A 19,770-nucleotide genomic window follows, 5' to 3' on the forward strand; every position below is an offset into this window, starting at 1 on the left:
AATGGAAGGTAAGGTACCAAGGGTGAGAAGGCATTACCGCAGCGGCAGTACGGAGTACCTTAAGGTAGCTACGCTACGAATACCTGCCGTCCCCCCTCATCCTCCTCCCCTCCCTCCCCATCCGGACCCGGACCCTGACGTGAGGTATCCGAACCTGCGAGCTTCCCCCAAGTACTCGGTCCCTGCCATCACCCAAGACCACCACGAGCCCACGACTTATTCGTACATACCTCCTTCCTGTCCTCGACCAACATCCCACGTTCGCCCTACCACACCATTCACGCCAGCGAACCCGGCTTTTCCTTGAGCTGGACCGTCGAGTGGACAGCGAGACAGCCAGGGCAGCTTCTGTCCGCTCTTGCTCCGAATCGACTTACCGGAAGGATCCAAGGTGGTGTCCAAGGAACCGGGGCTAATAATCAACGAACCTCCGCGTTCACTACGAAGTACCCTCCACCTCCCGCTTCCGCCTCCTCTTAGAAATCAACCCAAAAGTCACCCTCTGTCCGGTCTGGGCGCGCGCAACAATTCCATTCCTTTCTGTTGCGCCAAAAAAGAAGAAGTGACAACCACCACCTTCTTCTCCTCCTCCGCCAAGCATTCCTCTCGTCGTCGCCCCCTCTTCGCCTGCCTGGACTACTTCGTGCCCTTTTTTCGGGGGCCCTTTTGCGGCTCTCCTTTGGTCTTTGACCTGTATTCTACCCTTACACAGCATCTCTGCGACAATCGTTATGGAGCAGGTTCATGGAGTAGATGTTAGCTGGATGACCCACGGCGGCTCTCCGAAAGGTATGCAAAAACGTCCCATCTGACCTCATTCTCCAGGGCAGTTAGTTGGCTATTGCGCTGGACCCCCAGTCACCCACTCACCACTCATATCGCGCTCGCCAACGCTGCCCTGCCTGCACCCGCATCCCAAGCCAAGTCGACCCAGATAAGCAGCTCGGGTTCGACCTACGAGCGCTTGCCACTGTCAACCGCATCTCTGGGTCTCTCGTGCCTGGCCTGTGGATATATCCAAGAGCCCGTCACCTCCCTCCACCTTCTCTCCTGCCTCTCTATCGCGCATCATCTTCAATTACTCAAGTCCCCGAACCCTTCCCCTGCTAATCCAAGATGCGCCTCACAGACAGACCACCGAAGTCAATACCCATACGGCGATCTTCAACGTCCGCACCTAAAGAGTCATCACCACTCCCCTCTCCGACCACCGGCCCAGCCGCCGGCAACGGAAACACCAACGGCGCAACAGACACTGCGAAAACGACAACAGAAGGCTCAAAACCTATCCCAGTCTCGCGACCGGCTCTAGGCAGAAGTCCGTCGAACGAAAAATCACCAGGGCCCAACGGTACTCCGCCAACCCGCCGGAACTCATGGTTTTCCAACATCTCTTCCAAGTTTTCCTCTTCACCAGACAGCAAGACTGCCCAGGCAAATCAGCAAGCACAAAGCACACCGCCAAAGGACTCTGGCCCAGTACCCCCGAAAGTGACCCCTGCAAAGAACGCCGTTCTCGCACACGCCGCTAAAAACGATGGCGACCAGCCGTACACCCCGGCGCCTCCCGGACGCGGCCAGGCCGGCTTTCTGGGAGTCTTCCGCCGACTGTCTTCATCTGGCGGTGTTCTAGGACAAGGAACGAGAGGAACACACGGCCTCGTAGAGCGGAAGGTTCTGAACGTCGACCGCAACCGTGAACGTTGTCAAATTTCGGACTTGCACCAGGCGAAACTCCGGAGGGTTGCATTCAGCGTTGATGTCGAGATTGCGCCAATGCCCAAGTACGTGGACACAGACATGCCCGTTAAGAAGCCACTCGATAAGTCAAAAACGAAGAAGATGACGGAGAAGGGCGAGGGCGAGGCACTAAAGAACCCGAAAAGTCTGGAACAACAAAAGGAGCGCGATGGCCTCATCCACACAACTGGTGAAACCGTGCCAAAGGAACCAGAAACGGAGGGAATGGACTCAGCCAAGGCCAAGGAGGATGACACGAACGGTGTGAGCGCTGCATCCGCGGATAAGGAGAAAGACACGAAGAAGAAGGAAAAGAAGAAGAAGAGCGAAGAGGAGAGGAAAGCTAGGAAGGAGAAGAAGAGAAAACAAGCCGAGGCTAACGGCACGATTCCCATGGAGATCCACGTTGACGACAGCGACTCCTCCAGCGACGGCACCCCAGCCGCGACGCCCAAGACGACAGCATCCCCCACAACGAATCCAGTCAGGATATATCGCCGTTGTTGCCAGTTGAGAGAGACACCTATTCTGAAGAAGATCACCGAACAATTAAATAGCCCTTCAAATTGCTCTTCCGACATAGGAATGGTGCAGAAGTTGGATTTGACGGGCTACTGGATGCAGCTCCCTGACTTGATTACTCTGGGCGATTACTTGGCGGTTGTGCCGGTTAAGGAGGTCATCTTGGAGAATTGCGGCCTAACAGATGAAGGCGTCAGGGTGATATTGGCCGGTCTGCTGGCTGCAAAGAAGCCTGATTCGAAGAGGCGGAAGCAAGCCAAGGCAGATGGTCTCACTACACAGGGCGGCTTTGTCGAACGGCTCGTCCTCAAGAACAACAAAATTGGGCCTGAGGGCTGGAAGCACATGTTTCTCTTTATCTACCTCTGCCGAACGCTCAAATTCCTCGACGTTTCGACGATATCCTTCCCCCGACCATCTCAACCTGCACAAAACGGAAACGGGCACAGCCATCACTTGCTCAGACACAATTCCAATGACGAGCAACCTCAAAATATATGCGCAACCCTGTTTGCCAAGGCTATTGGCGAGCGACTGGGCGGTGCTACTCTGGAACTGCTCAACCTCGGAGAGACTAACCTCAACTCGAATGACCTTGGCGTGGTGATAGACGGTATCATTCAGTGTGGCGTAAAGCGACTTGGTCTTGCTCACAACAACATTGACGAAAAGGGACTCAGGCATGTTGCCAGATATCTTTCCACAAGCGGATGCGAAGGCCTGGACTTGGGCGGCAACGATCTTAGGGATCAAACCGACATCATTGCCAATGCAATTTCAGACAAGGACTCTTTGTGGGCGCTCAGTCTGGCTGAATGCAACTTGAAGCCTGGCTCGCTTTGCAAGATTTTCCCTGCACTTGCTCAGCTCAAAGACTTCCGCTTCATCGACCTTTCTCACAACCGGGATCTGTGCAAATCAGATCCCAGTGCTATTGGTCTCTTGCGCAAGTAAGTCACATCGATTCACTCAACGTGACCATAAAGCTGACAACATTTAGGTATCTACCAAAGCTACAGGGACTGCGGCGTGTTCACCTTGCTGATGTCGCTATGACATCTGAGCAAGCTATTGCGCTTGCCGAGATTCTCCCTGAGGCTAAAATGCTCGCTCACATCAGTCTCCTGGAGAATCCAGAGCTCGCCAAACTCGCAGATGCAAAGACCGAGGATGCCCAGGAGGAAGCTTGTGCCCTCTATGCATCCTTCCTGGCCGCTACACGTGTGTCGAAGACTATTGTGTGTGTCGACATCGATGTACCGAGCGACAATTCCGGCGAGGTTGTCAAGGCTTTGGCCAAGCAAGTGGTCGCCTATTGCCTGCGGAACATGGAGCGCTTCCCCATTGGCGACATAAGCGCGGTCATTTCAACAGTCCTAGCCGAATCCCAGGACTCATTGCCAGGCGGCCCAATCCCACCTTATCCCGATGTGCTCGCACATCTCGTCGGTCACGATGTTCTCAGAGAAGACTCGGACAATGAGTCTGCGCCAGATGACGATTATGTCATTGGAGGCACCGGTGTCGTCAAGGCTCTCACTTGCTGTCTCAAGAACAGGGGAGATGAATCGAGAAGGCAATCTGGCGAGTTCATCCGGGATTTCGAGGACGGTGTACCAGTGCCTGCGAGCCCGCGTCCGAAGCTGCCTCCAGGAAAGGCGAAGGACATGTCGAAGCATCTACTGGCCAGCGCCCGCAAGATTCGTCAGCGGCTGCAGCCAGCCCTGTCCAAGGCTCGAGTCAACCCACAGGAAGATGAGCACAACTTGCGCAAGTTGATGTTCCTCGACGTCACACTCGCCAACATCATCAAGCGGTTCGAAGATGAGTTTCCTGAAACTCGTGTGTCCACGGATGAGGCATCGGAGACCACTCTGCCCAGTCAGAGTGACCAACTTGGCACTTCGCTTTCCTCGACGGAGGACCCTGATCAGCACAGCATTCCATCCGATGCCGAGGACGAGACCGGCTTGTCGGTCCGGCCTGGTCTCCCACGCACGAATTCGACGTTGTCGCACACCTCGAAAGCACTCGCCGAAGAGGAGGGTAGAATGCACAGGGCCGGCCACAAGATCCGGTCTGGAATCATCAAGCCCGAGTACTATGGCTTATTGAGTGGTGTACTCGAAGTCGGCCTCGACCCTAAGCACACAGCTATGCTTCACCAGATGATTGAAGAAATTGATGAGCCTGATTTGACTCGAAAGGTTGAACAAAAGGGCATCATGCGCGTCTTCAACGAGGACCGCGATCAGGTCCGTGAGGGACTTCGAGCACTTGATCCCATGCACTGGGATCGGTTCGTCGAGAGTCAGGAGAAGGCCCGTGGTAATGTCAAGGCAGGCATGACCAGCCCAGCAAAGCCCGTCGATGAGAACGCCATTGAGGACTGAGCCTTTGGTCTCCCATGCCTGGCCACATTTGCATAATACGGCGGCTTATTTGTCGCCTTTTGTACTCGTAATTTGCTCGACATGAAGTATTGGATTGGGGACTTTTTTTTTTGAAACGATGAGAAGCAAGCAAAGGCGTAACGCAAGGAGGGAGTCCGTCATTCAGAAAAAGAATCTTTCCTCTGGGCGTCTTGAAAGAGACCGAGGGATTCGGGTTCACTTGATACGTTCATATGGTTTGGGATGTGGATGGATTCATCTCCAGCGACTGCAACCGAGGACTCTGTCAAAGTCAATGAGGGAAGCAGCCGAAACGAACAGTCGCTACTGAAACCTGTACTAGTGTACAACAGCATTCTAAAGAAATGACCCCATTCCTCGCCCTCTTTAGGGCGAGAAGGCCGCCGGGTCTGACGTGCCAAAATATCTTTGCACCTCCGTATAGTGCATACTATGAATCGTGTTCAAGTGCAGCTTCAAGGCCACCACTGCAGTAAACTTCAAGTGGCGTTTGCGCTTGTCGAAAGGCAAGCTATTTTTCGCCAGAGCTAGACGGCCTCGACTTGTCTGAAGGGCAAGATGGTAAAGCTATCTAGCTGACAGGCTGAGTAGTTTGGAACACCACCCACATCCTTATATGCACGTAAGAAGGGGCTGCATGTGGTTGGGTCTGAGGTTTCGAGTGTTTGGTGACCAGGGATATACATACTATCGACCCTAACGGTGGTGATCTACTGTCGACAACAGGAATCATTACTACTCCAGTCGAGTAACTTGTGCAACCGAATCCGATGTATTTCTTTCCGTTCGGTAAGCTCGGATTTGAGTATGCCACAATCTCATCGCCTAGTCTGGCGAATCTTCTAGACTTTTATTTGGTCTATGCGCCAAGTGACAGATCGACATCTACGTTCCAGGGGTCTCGCAGGATGTGGGATAGAGTCATGGGAAAGATTTCGTTCGGACTCTCGCTACTTGAGTGTCCGTAGCCTGTCAGTCACTCAGACTGGTTCCCACAGAATAAAAGCCAAGAAATGTTTAAATCTAACGGCGACGGGAGCGCATCTGATGTACATTAAACTTTACTTCGTGGGGAGGGGGCCCGGGGATATGGTTCAAACAATGCCAAGGCCGCCGGTAACATAACACATCCATCCATTCATCCATCCATCCATCCCCTCGCTGTGTTTCCTGTCAGGACCGGGATGTATATCGTAATAACCAAAGTTTGTGAGAGCCTTTGCTGTTTAACTCATACATGGGCATCCAAAGGTAAATGGGTAGTCGAGTAATTAGGCTCGAGGTTTAAAGGAGTAAGTGGCCTTTGTAGTTCGTCTGATCTGTTCCCCTTCTTTTGAGAGAAGAAAGAAAACTCGCCGTTGCGCCCACCGGTTTTTTTTTCTTCTTACTCGGCCAGGGACCTTTCCTATAACCAGAAGGAGGTAGAGAGCGACGATTTCCTCAACGTACACTCGCTTTCTATCGTTGATCATACTCTTGTCTTTTTTCACTTTACATACATACACATTCGCTTGGATCACAACGCAACAGAGACGAAAAATTAAAGGATGAAGTCATCAGACAGGCGCGTGCTGCTCTTAGCAGCAGCAGCAGCAGCAACAACAATAGGCCCGGCGGCAGCCTTTACAAACACCAAGGTCGACTTCTTCATGCGCAAGAACATCGATCCCATCGTCATCCCGGGCCAGTACAAGAGCCACATGCACAGTTTCTTTGGCAGCGACGCGGTGAGGGTGAATATGAGCTCGACGGCCGAGTTGCAAAAGGGGTGTTCTACGGCGCAGAACCCGAATGATTTTTCTGTATATTGTAAGTCCCTTTCTTGCCATCTTCCCATTTCCTTTCTGGTACATGTCTTCATCTCCTTGGGGAGAGTCCCATCTTTCCTGGCCTTGTAGCAAAGCAAACCCTCCAACTTACACACACACCCCCTTTCCGTCAGGGATCCCCACCCTCTACCACGTCCAAGGCGAAACCCGAACGCCCATCGAACCGGTCTCCTTCGTGGCCTACTACAACTTTGACAAGGACCCAGCCGAGGTGCCCATCCCTCCAAACTTCTCCGTCGTGGCGGGCAACTCCAAGGCCTCGACGGAAGCGGACCTGGTTCCCGGTTCCGACGTGACCTGGCTCTGCCAGAACCAGGCGTTCGACGCGGGCGGGAAAGAACATGCCCAGTTTCCTCAGAGCACGTGCTCGACTTCGTTACAGGCGGTCCTCTGGTTCCCGGACTGCGTCGACGAAACCACCCTCCAATCTGCCTACTCTGATAAGAAGAGTGGGGCGTGTGCGGGTGGGATGAAGAGGATGCCGCAGTTGCGGTTTAGTATACGCTACGACACCAAGAAAGCGATTCCCGAAGGTTGGAAGGGCGGGGACCCGCCGATCGAGCTCGCGTGCGGCGGGAGTCGGTGCTTTCACGGGGACTTTGTGAACGGGTGGCTCGAGGAGGCGGCCAAGACCATGGTTACCGGGTTGAAGAGTAAGAGGGAGTTTGAGGCCGTGGATGGGCCGAATGGGAAGGCTAGAGCGGGGAGTGTTTGTAAGAGGAAGGCGACGGACGCGGATCCGGGGAATGGGACGGGGGATTGGGCGGAGAGTGTGAAGATGATGGGGGCTGGGAAGAGGAGGAGGAGGAGGAGGAGGAGCAGCGGTCCGGTGAGGAGGATGGGGTTGTGAAGGTTGTGAGTGAATACCAAAGCACAATGTGTTTGTCCTGAAGATGCGTGGATCGCCGGGTTCCTGGTGATGGATATGTTGCAACTCTGGAATGGGTTGCGATGCTGCTCGTTCAATATAGAGTTACTTTCTCTGGGGTCTTCATTCGATGGAATAGCAAGATGAATACCGAGAGAAATCTCAGTATCGACTACCTGATCAACCGTCAATGTCAACGTCAATGGCAAAGTGTATTTCTCATGCGAGAGCTCTCCCCAAAGTTTGTTGGACGAATACACAATGATCGACTCCATTGTCTTCGGCCTTCACATGCAGACATCTATCCATTGCAGTGAACGTTCTATAACGTCCCCTCATCTCCATGGGGTCTCTTGAGCCGAGGAAAGAAACCAAATTGATGTTCAGGAAAGACGAACGTCGTTCAAGTGATGATGCAAGTACAAGCAATCCCGCGTTGGCAGTTTACCGCATTGTATTCCTGTGGTATACGTAACGTCTATGCTTGTTTTGGGAGATGGGCATGACATGTACTTGATATTGACACATGAATATGATCTACTTGATCAAACCGTAGTACAAACTGACCGCGGCGTAGTACCCACGGCAAGTATGACGACTTCCAGACTCGGACAACGCAGTGTGCCTTGGAGTGTAGTCGAATGGCCGAGAGAAATTGTAAGGAATATGATACAATGGACTACAAATCCCGAAATAAAGTTGTTTCAAATGTCACGGCAGACTACGGCCTCAAGATGACAAGGTAAGGAAGGTAGGCATGCTTGATATCGACGTCGGGACAGCTTCACTGAGAGCTGAGATACGCCTCGCTCAGTAAGTACTGACAATCAGCCTCAACTCAATGCTACGACGCCGCCCCTCACAAGTCGCAGCAAGCGAACTAAAGCAGCCTGACCTCACCTACATACGTCTATCCCACACCAGAGGCGGCTAGACGAGCCATCGATCGGTGATTAGTATCGACTACCTACAGGCCGGGCACATTACCTAGTGTGATAGTATCCGTGGGAAACGTCAAAAAAACACTTGGGATGACAAAATGGAGTGGGAACCACAACTAGGTAGGTATCTAGTCTAACGATGGAGGATGATGCCACCTAGGACATAGAACAAAAGTATTCGAAAAAAGGAATCAATGTCGTCCGCGTCGGGGCCCTCGGGAATCGGGAGCGCCCCAGTTTAGCTCCACGCGGACGGGTATCCGGCCGAAAAAAAAAAGAGCTCGAGGCTTGTCGCTTGGCCCTGCCATCGCTGGGGCATGCCGCCTTGATCGAAGCAAAAAAGGCCGTAGCTGCTCCTTTCACTCTGGCGTAGTGGGCGGTGGTGAGCGCTGAGCCCTGCGTCATAACTGGAGCCTCCCCCCTCCACCCCAAGGCTAAGCCGGGGGCAGCCACCGAAAGATGGAAGGCCAAGACGGGTGTTGAGTTGAAGGAGGGTTGACGAGTGGGTGGGTGGTTACGTTTGCTGGCATGGCTGAGAAGTCTTGGAGATTCAGGAGGGAATGGGATCAATGAGGGTCATTAATTAGAGTACGGTTCATCATTTGCTTTCTCTCTGCCGGAGGCCTCGAATGTTTGGCTTGGCTTGCAGGCTCCGGGTCCTGGAACCGATGCTGTGCAGACGGATCGAAGCCGAAATTTGACTTGGCTTTTTTGCTTCTCGCTGCCTTGGACGTCAGCGAACTGCAGAAAAAGGGGCCATGTCGTATGGAATAGAGACTGGAAGCAAAGCGAATAAGAAGAGGCTGTGGAAGAGACGCGAGAGTCATTCTGACGAAGATGGGCGTGAGCTGACAAGCGGCATTGCAGAAACCGGCCGATCGTTGGATGTCCTGCTGGCCTCATCCGTCTTCGCGCATGTTCATTTTGAGTGAGCCGCTACACCCAGTGTCAGCTTGCCTGTATCACCTTTTGTTTTTTGTTTTGTTTTGGCTTTGGTATGATTCGACTGAGTGATTTCGGCTGAATTGAATTTGGGCCCGACGGAAGTGACCTCGGAAAGAGAGTGTCGAGAAACTTGGTCGTGGCCGCCCCGTCTAAGTGGGATTGACGACGGCACGACGGTAGGCCGTAGGAGCTGAAGCCTGAAGCTTGGATCGCTGGGGCGTCCAGACGGCCCATGCTCCACCAGGTTTTCGCTCACCGCGTTCTAGCGCCATGCAATTTTTAGGTCACTACCTATGCAGCAGGTCTTTGCCGTATAAGGCTCAGAACACAGGAGGCTAAGGAATAGGAAAACTTACATGTACACCGGGTCCAATATGATCTTTATCCAGCCTCTTTATTCAAATTATGCGTGTAAAGCAAACCAGGCACAGTAAGTGTGACACCGAAGACTGAGGTGAAGAGAGTTCCTCATCACAGCACGTCTAGGTACTCGAGCACTTGGCGACTGGCTCCATTACCTCAGCATCGGAGGGGCCGCCGACCTTGAATTATTGAGCTTGTTCTGTTCCTGGCAAGCGATTCGTCTAGGGGCCGTCTGGTAGTTTGCTGTCCCAAGACCATCAATCATCTGTCTCTGCTACTGCCGGCTCTCGAAAGAAGCTGAGAGTCTGGGGAGAATACCACCACTCGTGCTATGATTGGGAGCTCAGCAGCTACCAAACCAGAGCCGGGCAAAAATGGAGGGTGTTTTGATGACGAGGCTTGCCCGTGCCAAGTTGGGAACGGTTGGCAGTTCATCGTTTGTTAGTCCCTCTGCAACCTTGAGCCTAAGGTACGCTACTCTTGTAAGGTTGAGGTGACGTTCAGATGGCACGAGCCGCTTGTCTTGGCCCGCGCTGGCACTTGGCCGGACAAAGATCGACCAAGACTCTCCAAGACTCTTGGGCGGCACATTGGAAGTCTTCTCTATGCAGTACCTACGCATCATCAGGTCTTGGCGCGGAGAGCCTCTCGATATGTTGCACTTTGAGGGAATGAAGACGGAGGGAGACCTGCCCTTCATTCACCAACTCTAAGTCTCAAGTCTGCAGTCCGGCAACCCATGCCCGAGTTGAGTCGTACGGGTAGGGCAGAAAAGATGGAACGACGGAAGCGCGGCAGAAAAGAAAGAAGGGAAACCCGTCTGTAGGGCTCTGGGCAGCCATGTTGTACAGGCCACGGTGCGGTGCTGCAGGTGCTGTTGCAGCCGACGAGGGGCACAAGCCGACACACTGGATTCGTGGAGGTGGAGGGGAAGAGGGGGCCGCGCCATCGACGAACTACACCACATCGAGAGACCGTATGGGGTTGGTATGAAATTCCGGAGGCGGCGGGACTTTTGAAGAGGGGGGTTCTGTGAAGCGAGAAGGATACCTAGATTGAACGGCCAAGACAGGTCGACATCGAGGCATCTAGGCCCGGTCCAAAGGAGAGAACTTGGATTGACAAGTATGGAAAATCTCATGGCAGTGAAGTAACACAGTCGTGAACGTGAGTGATTTAACAGATCTGCACACGTTGTGAAACTCTGAAGGTCGGGCTACACTGGCTGGAAGCAAGGGAGAATCGGGTGACAGCCGTTGGGATCGAGCGGCAATTCAGGGGGACGGGGGAGGTCTGGAGTGAGAGTCCTCCGCCTGGCTCGGCGAGCTGGAATTCGACTGGGTTGGGAAGGTGTCGGATGAAGCGTGTATGTATCCGTAGAGTGAGGAGATTCTGGGGAGGGGAGGGGCATCGTCTGGGGCTATGGACATGGACCAGGACTTGGACCTGTCTCAGTCCCGGCTGAAGACTCGTGGCCTGCTGCGTCTGGGTAGAGATTCGGAACGGATTGACGCGGGAAAATCGGACATGATGATGAGTTGGTAACTATCCAAGAGGGGCTACCCAGGCTTTTGGGCAATGTTTGGGGTAGTTATGGACCGGCTAACTCGACTTGGGAGGTCTATCGTGATGCGCGATATGTTGACAAGACGCGGGTGTCGCTAATACGGCGACAAGCGACCGAGGGGATAGGCACGCGACCGACGGGGCGGAAGAGGAGAGCAGGCCAGCAGGGGATGAGATTGACAGGGAAGCGAACGAACATGAGGGAAAAGGACAAGCGACAGACGGGATTCGGGATGGCATAATGACCACTGTGGATGGGGTATATTGGGGCGAGATGGGGTTAGAACAGGGAGCTGCATCTAACTGGGGAGACAGCCTGATAGGATGGGCAAATAGGGTGCGCAGTGATGGTCAGGCACGGGTTCTTGTGCGAGTCCGAGATAGTGTGTCTAGCTGCTGTTTGATGATGAAGGGGAGTGAGTGGTGGACAGATGAAAACCATGGTCCATATGGTGAAAACAATGGAGGAAGAGGCGGTGGAAATGCATTGCGACAGAGTTGAGAAACAGCAAGAAGGTTAAGGGTATCTAAGGCTCGAAGGCACATGGAAAATACATCAAAAGCAAGTGCAGAAAAGCAAGTTGACTTGCGCTGTTTCTCCCTCTCGCAGGTTCGCGCTCGCACTCGCCCTTCATTTTCGTGCCTGTCTTGCCCGTCTTGCCTGTCTTGCCTGTCCATAACGTGGGGGCCAAGCATTCTGGCGTTCCGGCTCATTCCTACCTGCCTTACCTTATCTTGCTGTCTAGGTACCTTATGATCTTTGGCATGTGTGAACTTGCGTGCCTGCTCTATCTCACGCTTAGATGATGAGTGAATTGTTCGTGTCTCAACTCTAAGGAAACTGATATGGTTGCACCTGCCATTGGAATTGAGGAAGGATTGGGAAGGAGCGTCTAAAAACACATTGCGTCTTACCTAAGGTAAGGTAGCTCAGTGTGCTCAGGTATTGAATACTTGTATTACTTTTGTAGACGGGAGGATGCCGTTCCTTGGGGGTTTCCATTTCGGTACGGCGGTACTTTGACTTCCTGCTTCATGAAGTACTTTCTGCTTTGGCTTCGCGGAATATGTACCACGCTGAGAAGTACACGAGCTGACACCGATGTCACCTCAGACTGGGCGGGCACGTACTGCAGAAATTAACCACCCTCGAAATGTAGGTACAACACTGAGCCTGGAAAGCCGCAGATTGTGAATGCCTCACGCACATGCTCGCTCACCCCAGTAAAGAAGCTCTCAACGCAGGAGGCTTGAGGTGCATGTCTTTCTTGGGGACGTACCTAGGTAGTACAAAGCAAAGACAGCAGATAGAGAGCTCGCTTTCGCCTACCAGACCTTACCTTATGTATGCGTCACTGGAAGACAAGAGGCCACCTTCTTCAAACTGTGCGGTCGGCGGGCTCGGGTGAGGGAAATACCATACATTACCTACGTTACCAGACATTTGGAGTATTGAACTACCTTCCTTGCCCTGAGAAGTTGTGAGAGGAAAAGATAAAAGACAAAAACATGGCCCGGACCTTCCCCCCTTGGTGTCGTCTGTTCTCGTTCTCGAACTCTACTTGGGTTCTTCTATCATCTAGGTATCCTTCTTCCTCACTTTTCAACTTTTGGGTTTCCATGAGCGTGCCAGTGCTTGTATGAAGACATTCTCAACGCCTAGCTGCGAGTGACCAAGGTTCCAAGTGATATATACCTACATAGGTACTACCTTGCCTCCATTACCTTGTGTAAGCTGCCCTAAAGCGTCTTTCGCTCCCAGAGATTCCCGTTTTTGGCTGTTTTCAACCCCGAGTTTCTACTCATCGTTGGACGCCGCTTCAGCTTCAGCTCCAGCTCTCCAGCTCCGTCCGTCTCCAGCTCTATTCCCTGCTCAGGATCCCGCCTCCCACCCCAAACCACGCCAAACGCCTCAAGTGAACCCACCCAACCGCACCCACATCACCCCAAACAGTGGCCACTTTGCCCGCTAGGGGATTGCACCACGAGCCGAAGCACCCGCGGACCTTTCCAGTCAACGGCCACCGCTGCCCACCAGAAGTCGTCGTATCTGGGACGAAATACGCTGGAACATACGACGAGACGAAGCGGTACTTTGCTCCACCACCGAAATCTCACCAAATCTCAAAGTACCCGCCCGGCCTGAATACCCTCGCTATACGTTTTGTCTTGTGTCTATACATGGCCACATCGGACGTAAAAACAACAAGAAAAAAAGGTACCTCGAACACCGCGTCTCTTGCGATTCAACCAGAAGTACATGTCCAAATTCTTTTTCCCAAGTAAGATAGGCAACTGCTCCTCTCTCTTTCTCCCCTGGTCAGGCTCCAGAGTTGCTCTCGCTCCCTCTCCGACCTTGACCTCCGCTTGCATTGAGCCGTGGACTTCTGCGACGCCTCTGCTTCTGCCTCTTTCTCATTCTCTCTCCCCGTCTCTCTCTCACCCTCTCCTCTACCTTCTTCCTGTTTTCCATCGAGACTCTGCTCGCAGGAAACAAAAAAAGCGTCTTAAATCATCCTAGAACGCTACTTTTTTTTTTTCTTCTCGCTTCCTCCTGTCGGGCCCTTCTCCCTAGCTTACTCCTTCGTTCCAGTTGCACATGGCGGTGGCGCCAGGTTGGATGTGCATCGAAGCCACATAATTAAATCTGTACATTTGTTCACTCAACTTTCCATTCTCGACCCCGGGCCTCTTATTATTCACACATCAGCCCTCAAGGGGCCCCAAGCTCCTACCTCATCTCTCTTCTTCCTTCTTCTTCTCTTCGTTGCTCTCTACTTCCAACCCTTCCCCTTTTTCTCATCATCTACTACTAGACATTTTTTTTTCCCTTCGTGAGGTCGATCACCGACCAATACTGACATTGGCTTCATCTCAAGGTCATTGACGGTTCCAAACCTACGAGGTCAAAACCTCAACCTGAATTGGTCTTCAGCTGTACGTCGAGGCAACCAAAAGGCCCCTGCTCGACACGCTATCAAAAGGCCTCCCCCAACCACATCCGACAGCAATTGTTACGTGTGGCTCGCCAGTCATCGCCAATTCGTCCAGAGCTATCTCGAGTAAACGCCACCTTTCGCTGTCTTGCGTCGTTGAGCGGTCCAGTTGGCAGGGAAGCACATATCGCAACGAACAGAACGCAGCGTCGCACTCGTTGAGAAGCGCGGATCAGCAACCAGCAAGCTATACTACTACCGAAACCCTGTCACCACTTGCAGCTACGCTACCTCATCTCCTGAGCGCGCGCGCCTCTGCCAGCTTGCCGCACGCCACTGCCCACCACCAAGCACCACCGCTCCACTCACTACCTACGCCTCGGGCCCTGCCAACAACAATTCGAGCGCAGCAACAAGCAACAGCAACAGCAAGCCGAGGTGTGTGAGAGGTCGGAAAGAAGGGCTGCCTTGCTGTGTACGCCCACCCCAGAAACAAGTCGGACATTTGGCCTGTCGGGTCATGACAATTGGATAGTCGCTGGAGCCAAATACGTAAGGTACCGCAAGTACCTGACGCGACCTAAGGCTTCCCAGCGCTCCGCATTGCGTCTCCTACGTCACCCCCACCCCCCAATCTGGCCGCTCTGCCCGTGAGTGGTGTCTGCTCTTGGCCTGTCGCCCTCACACACACGTCGTGTGCCCTGCGCCCTCCAAACCCTCTTCTTGGCTTGCCGCAACTCTTTTTAGGGGCCGCTCCCCGACCCGCTGTCGTCCACCATGGTCCGCATCATCCCTGGACGACTCAAGTCCAGCTCCTCCCTCCGTAATAGCCGCAGCAGCAGTCCTACGAGAAACAACAGCACCGGCAGCACCAACAGCAAGATGGAGTTGACTCCAAAGGAGAATGGCTTGACCTTGAAGGTCGTCGTTATGAAGGTACTGCTACTTTGTTACTGTAACGCCAATGCGCGGATCCAAGTCGGTAGCCAAGACACAACGATTGCTGACGCTTGATGCTTGTTAGGCTCGAAATCTTGCCGCAAAAGACAGACGCGGCACGTCCGACCCAGTACGAATTTGAATCCAACCCGCGCGCGCTTTCGTTATGAATTGTCTAACATGAAATCTCCTAGTACCTGGTTTTAACCCTCGGTGACGCCAAGGTGACTACCCACGAAGTGCCCAAGACTCTCAATCCAGAATGGAACGTCATCGAAGAACTGCCAGTCAATTCGACCCAGAGCCTCCTTCTCGATGTTATATGCTGGGACAAGGACCGCTTCGGCAAGGACTACCTTGGCGAGTTTGACCTGGCTTTGGAGGAGATCTTCGCCAATGAGCAAATCGAACAAGCTCCGAGATGGTACCCTCTCAAGAGCAAGAGACCCGGCAAGAAGACCAGCGTGGTCTCTGGCGAGGTCATGCTCCAGTTCACCCTCTTCGACCAGTCTAACACGGCCGCTTCCCACGAACAAATATTCGAGAAGCTCAATGCTTTGCTCAATCAGTTGCCTGCGGGCTCCCGACAAATCACACCGACCATGACCCCCCTCATCCAGCCGGTCCAGAATATGAGAGTCAGCGGAACAAACCCGTCACCTCCCCTGTCGCGCAACCAAACCGACGCCTACCAAGAAGATGACGATGACGATGATCTCGATATCGAAGATGATACCCCCGAAGACGATGATCCTAGCAAACCCGAAGTCGCCGAGAAACGCAAGCGACGCCTGAGGATTAAGGGCCTCAAGAAGAAGAGAAGAGACCAAACATACGAGTTCAATAATAGTGGAAGCGACGTTGTGGGAGTCATCTATCTTGAAGTCTTGAACATTACGGATCTGCCTCCCGAGCCCAACTCAACGCGGACTACATTTGACATGGATCCTTTTGTCGTTGCGTCACTCGGCAAGAAGACGTATCGGACCAAGCGAGTACGGCACAATCTCAACCCGGTCTTCAACGAAAAGATGATTTTCCAAGTACAGGGTCACGAGCAGACATACTCGTTCTCCTTTACTGTGATGGATCACGACAAGTACTCTGGAAACGATTTCATCGCCGACTGCTCATTACCTATCAGGGAGCTCATCGACAAGGCCCCCCAGGCAGATCCCGAAACTGGTCTTTACGACGTACCCGAGCCCCATGAGTATGTCGCCCCTCAACAGCGCCGCTTCAAGAAGCTAGGAATGTCCCGTACATCGTCTTCCCAAAGCTTGAGCAAGGTGCGACCTGGATTGTCGAAGAATGCAAGCAGTGCATCCACAACTACCCAAACCGGAACAACAACGCCTACGCCTCCCGCGCAGGTGTCGACCTTGAATCCAGAGTTCCTGTCTCCTGAGCAAGCCCTCGCTGGAGCCGGTGCGCAAACTGCCGAGCTTGAGGCAGACGATGCGGAATTCCACGACTTCAGCGTCGCCCTGAAGATGAAGGACGCCAAGAAGTGGGAGGCCAAGCACAACCCGGTCCTCTACATCCGCGCCAAATACGTCCCTTACCCGGCTTTGCGACAGCAATTCTGGAGATCGATGCTCAAGCAATACGACACCGATGAGAGCGGCCGCATCAGCAAGATTGAGCTGACTACAATGCTGGACACCCTCGGATCGACGTTGCGCGAGTCAACCATCGATAGCTTCTTCCAGCGATTCCCCCATAGAGCCCAAGGCGATGACATTTCGGACCTGACATTCGACGAGGCTGTGATATGCTTGGAGGATCAGTTGGAGGCTAAGAGCCGCCCACAACTCAGCGTCACAGACAGAATGAAGGGCATGCTGCCGGATGCTGACAGAGTCAAGAATTTGCTTTCTGCTCAAGGCACCAGCAACGTTCACGGCGGTCTACCAGCAGATGGGTCTAGCTCGTCCGATGGAACTCTCGATGTTCCGGAGCTCAGCACTCCTGGCGAGGAAGGTGAATTGCTGGACAGGGACGACCTGGCCGAGGATCGTGCCGGCGAGGAGCATGTGGTTGAAATCAGAGAATGCCCCATCTGCCACCAGCCGCGCTTGAACAAGCGCAAGGATACCGACATCATCACTCACATTGCAACCTGCGCAAGCCAGGACTGGAGACAAGTCAACAACCTCGTCATGGGCGGCTTCGTCACCGCCAGCCAGGCCCAGCGCAAGTGGTACTCCAAGGTCATTACAAAGATCTCATACGGTGGTTACAAGCTAGGAGCCAATTCCGCAAACATCCTTGTTCAAGATCGAATTACTGGCCAAATCAATGAGGAGAAGATGAGCGTCTATGTCAGACTGGGTATTCGCCTGTTGTACAAGGGACTGAAGTCGAGCAACATGGAGACCAAGCGAAGTAAGTTTCTACCGCAGATAGTTCGCAAGAAGCTCGACTGACAATGCTATTTTAGTCCGCAAGATGCTCAAGAGCATGAGTGTCAAGCAGGGCAAGAAGTTTGATGACCCGGCTTCTAAGGCTGAGATCCCCAAGTTTATCGAGTTCCACCGGCTCGACATGTCTGAGGTGCTCCTTCCGACAGAAGAGTTCAAGAACTTCAACGAGTTCTTTTACAGAGCTCTGAAACCCGAAGCTCGCCCATGCTCTGCCCCTGACCGTCCTGACGTTGTCGTGTCTCCTGCCGACTGTCGCAGCGTTGTCTTCAACAGTGTGAGCCAGGCGACCCAGGTTTGGATCAAAGGCCGCGAGTTCTCCATCAAGCGCTTGCTTGGTGACGCTTATCCCGAAGACGTGAAGCGCTTCGAAAATGGTGCTCTTGGTATCTTCCGTTTGGCGCCCCAGGATTACCATCGCTTCCACATCCCTGTTGATGGTGTTTTGGGCAAGCCCAAGACAATCGCCGGAGAATACTACACGGTGAACCCCATGGCCATCCGTTCCGCTCTCGATGTCTACGGTGAGAACGTCCGAGTTCTCTGCCCCATCGATAGCCCGACTCACGGCCGCGTCATGGTCATCTGTGTTGGTGCCATGATGGTTGGCAGTACTGTCATTACTCAGAAAGAGGGTGCACAAGTCAATCGTGCCGACGAACTCGGCTACTTCAAATTTGGTGGCAGCACGATCGTACTGCTATTTGAGCCGGGCAAGATGAAGTTCGACGGCGATCTGACCGACAACTCCAACGGAGCTCTTGAGACTCTGGTAAGTTACAGTGCAAAACTCCCCTACAGAAAATGGCTGTTGACATTATTCGTAGGTTCGCGTAGGCATGTCTGTCGGGCACGCTCCCGACCAGCATCAGTGGGGTCCTGACATGCGGAAGGACGCAAAGGACGTCACCGATGCCGAGAAGAAGGACGCCAAACGTCGTATCGGAGGCAGCCTCGGAAGCGAAGAGTCATCCAGCGGCGAAGATACTCCGAACGCCAGTGCTGGCATCACTACGCACGCTGCGTCGGCCATGTAGAGTCGCCGTCTTCGCGTTGCTTGTGAGCGCTTCGGGCGCCATGTGCGTTTTGCCACCGGTTCCGAATACGAGTACCTATCAGTGGCTGGAAGATGAGAGGAGCGTGAACAGGTAGACAACAAAACGGTGTTGGGTAAGAACAGGGTGATTTCTCGCTCTTCGCACGAGCCGCGTCGAGCTTGTTTCTTTTCGTTTCGCTTCTGTGATGCTGGTGGCTTTCAACAGACACGCGACATGGTTGAATGCGACAGTAGTGCAGCGATAACGGCACCGAGCATAAGGGCACGGGATGTGGGAGCACACACATTATTGGATCAGAGGCAATACTTTTTTACGCAATACAGAGTACAGAAAATGAGAGAAGAGGAGAGTCTAGGGTGCGGGGAGGGCCTTGCTTGGCGAGGTGGGGGATCAGCAATGTCGCTCGCTCGCTTTGAAAGAATGCAGCAACATGTCAGTTTTCTGTAAAACGGGCCCCCTGGTTCCTGATGAAGCCAAAGGTGATGTGGTGACCAATGATCTGATGCGTCGAGGTCTAAAAGGGAAAGTTTCCCATCTGCAGTGAGGCTCCAGATGAGTGCATGTCCCCACGATGTAGGTTATGGAGGGGTGCAACTGCGTTATAGAATGAGACTCTGGCAGGTTGTGACGCTGGAGACGATGGACTACACGAGTCGCGTAGGGAGCGATTGAATGATCGATCATTCCATGACTTGCTTCTAGAAGGACCGGACTAGAGTCTAAATAAGGGGAGAGTTGTCCATGGCATTGATGAAGTCAGGATGGAGAGTGTGGAGGGGGGTCCTATTATTAGTTTGGGCATTGAGGAGGTTGAGAGTTTGGACTGGGGGTTTAATTGATTTTTTTTTTTTGATTTTTTTTGGCTCGTCATTCGGCGAGTAGCCATCATCCCTTTTTCTTTCTGGTCTTTTTGTCCAAGGATGATACTGGCCTTATTCGTTAGGGGAGGTTATGATGTTGCCGTGTGCCGACATGGGAATGCTGGGTTGGAGTTTAGCTGAAGCCCCTTTTTTTTTTTCCTTGAGAGCGGCAGAGTGATCATGAGCGTGTGTGTGTGTGTGTGTGTGTGTGTGTGTGTGTAGGTGAAGTGGTGAAGTGGATTGGGGTAGAGTGAGTGATGAGACAGACGGTGGTGGTGATGAGTGATGAACGATGGGTGGTGGTTGGACCGTTGTATGAGAGGGAATGAGAGGTCGTAACGGTACACGGAAGTAGTGAAGGTGTTG

General features: G+C 53.1%; 3 protein-coding genes across 3 annotated transcripts; all 3 read left to right on the forward strand.

Annotated features, from left to right (window-relative positions):
• Positions 1–1,116: 1,116 nt before the first annotated feature.
• Positions 1,117–4,655, forward strand: MHP1 (Microtubules assembly and stabilization protein; the record flags this gene model as incomplete). Its single annotated transcript, XM_053194882.2, has 2 exons — positions 1,117–3,212; positions 3,263–4,655. The coding sequence occupies 2 exons, from the start codon at positions 1,117–1,119 to the stop codon at positions 4,653–4,655; spliced, it is 3,489 nt and encodes a 1,162-aa protein (XP_053047762.2).
• Positions 4,656–6,223: 1,568 nt separating this feature from the next.
• On the forward strand, positions 6,224–7,396 carry N0V96_004815 (uncharacterized protein; the record flags this gene model as incomplete). The annotated part of the gene is made up of 3 exons (XM_065757229.1): positions 6,224–6,485; positions 6,646–7,158; positions 7,302–7,396. 3 exons carry the CDS (start codon positions 6,224–6,226, stop codon positions 7,394–7,396), a joined length of 870 nt encoding a protein of 289 aa, XP_065613998.1.
• A 7,505-nt stretch (positions 7,397–14,901) lies between these two features.
• Positions 14,902–18,523, forward strand: PSD2 (phosphatidylserine decarboxylase; the record flags this gene model as incomplete). Its single annotated transcript, XM_065757230.1, has 5 exons — positions 14,902–15,060; positions 15,149–15,193; positions 15,258–17,451; positions 17,507–18,258; positions 18,314–18,523. 5 exons carry the CDS (start codon positions 14,902–14,904, stop codon positions 18,521–18,523), a joined length of 3,360 nt encoding a protein of 1,119 aa, XP_065613999.1.
• Between the last annotated feature and the right edge of the window lie 1,247 nt (positions 18,524–19,770).

This window comes from Colletotrichum fioriniae (genome assembly GCF_027942845.1).
Source record: "Colletotrichum fioriniae strain IMI 355084 chromosome Unknown scaffold_5, whole genome shotgun sequence".
Lineage (NCBI taxonomy): Eukaryota > Fungi > Ascomycota > Sordariomycetes > Glomerellales > Glomerellaceae > Colletotrichum > Colletotrichum fioriniae.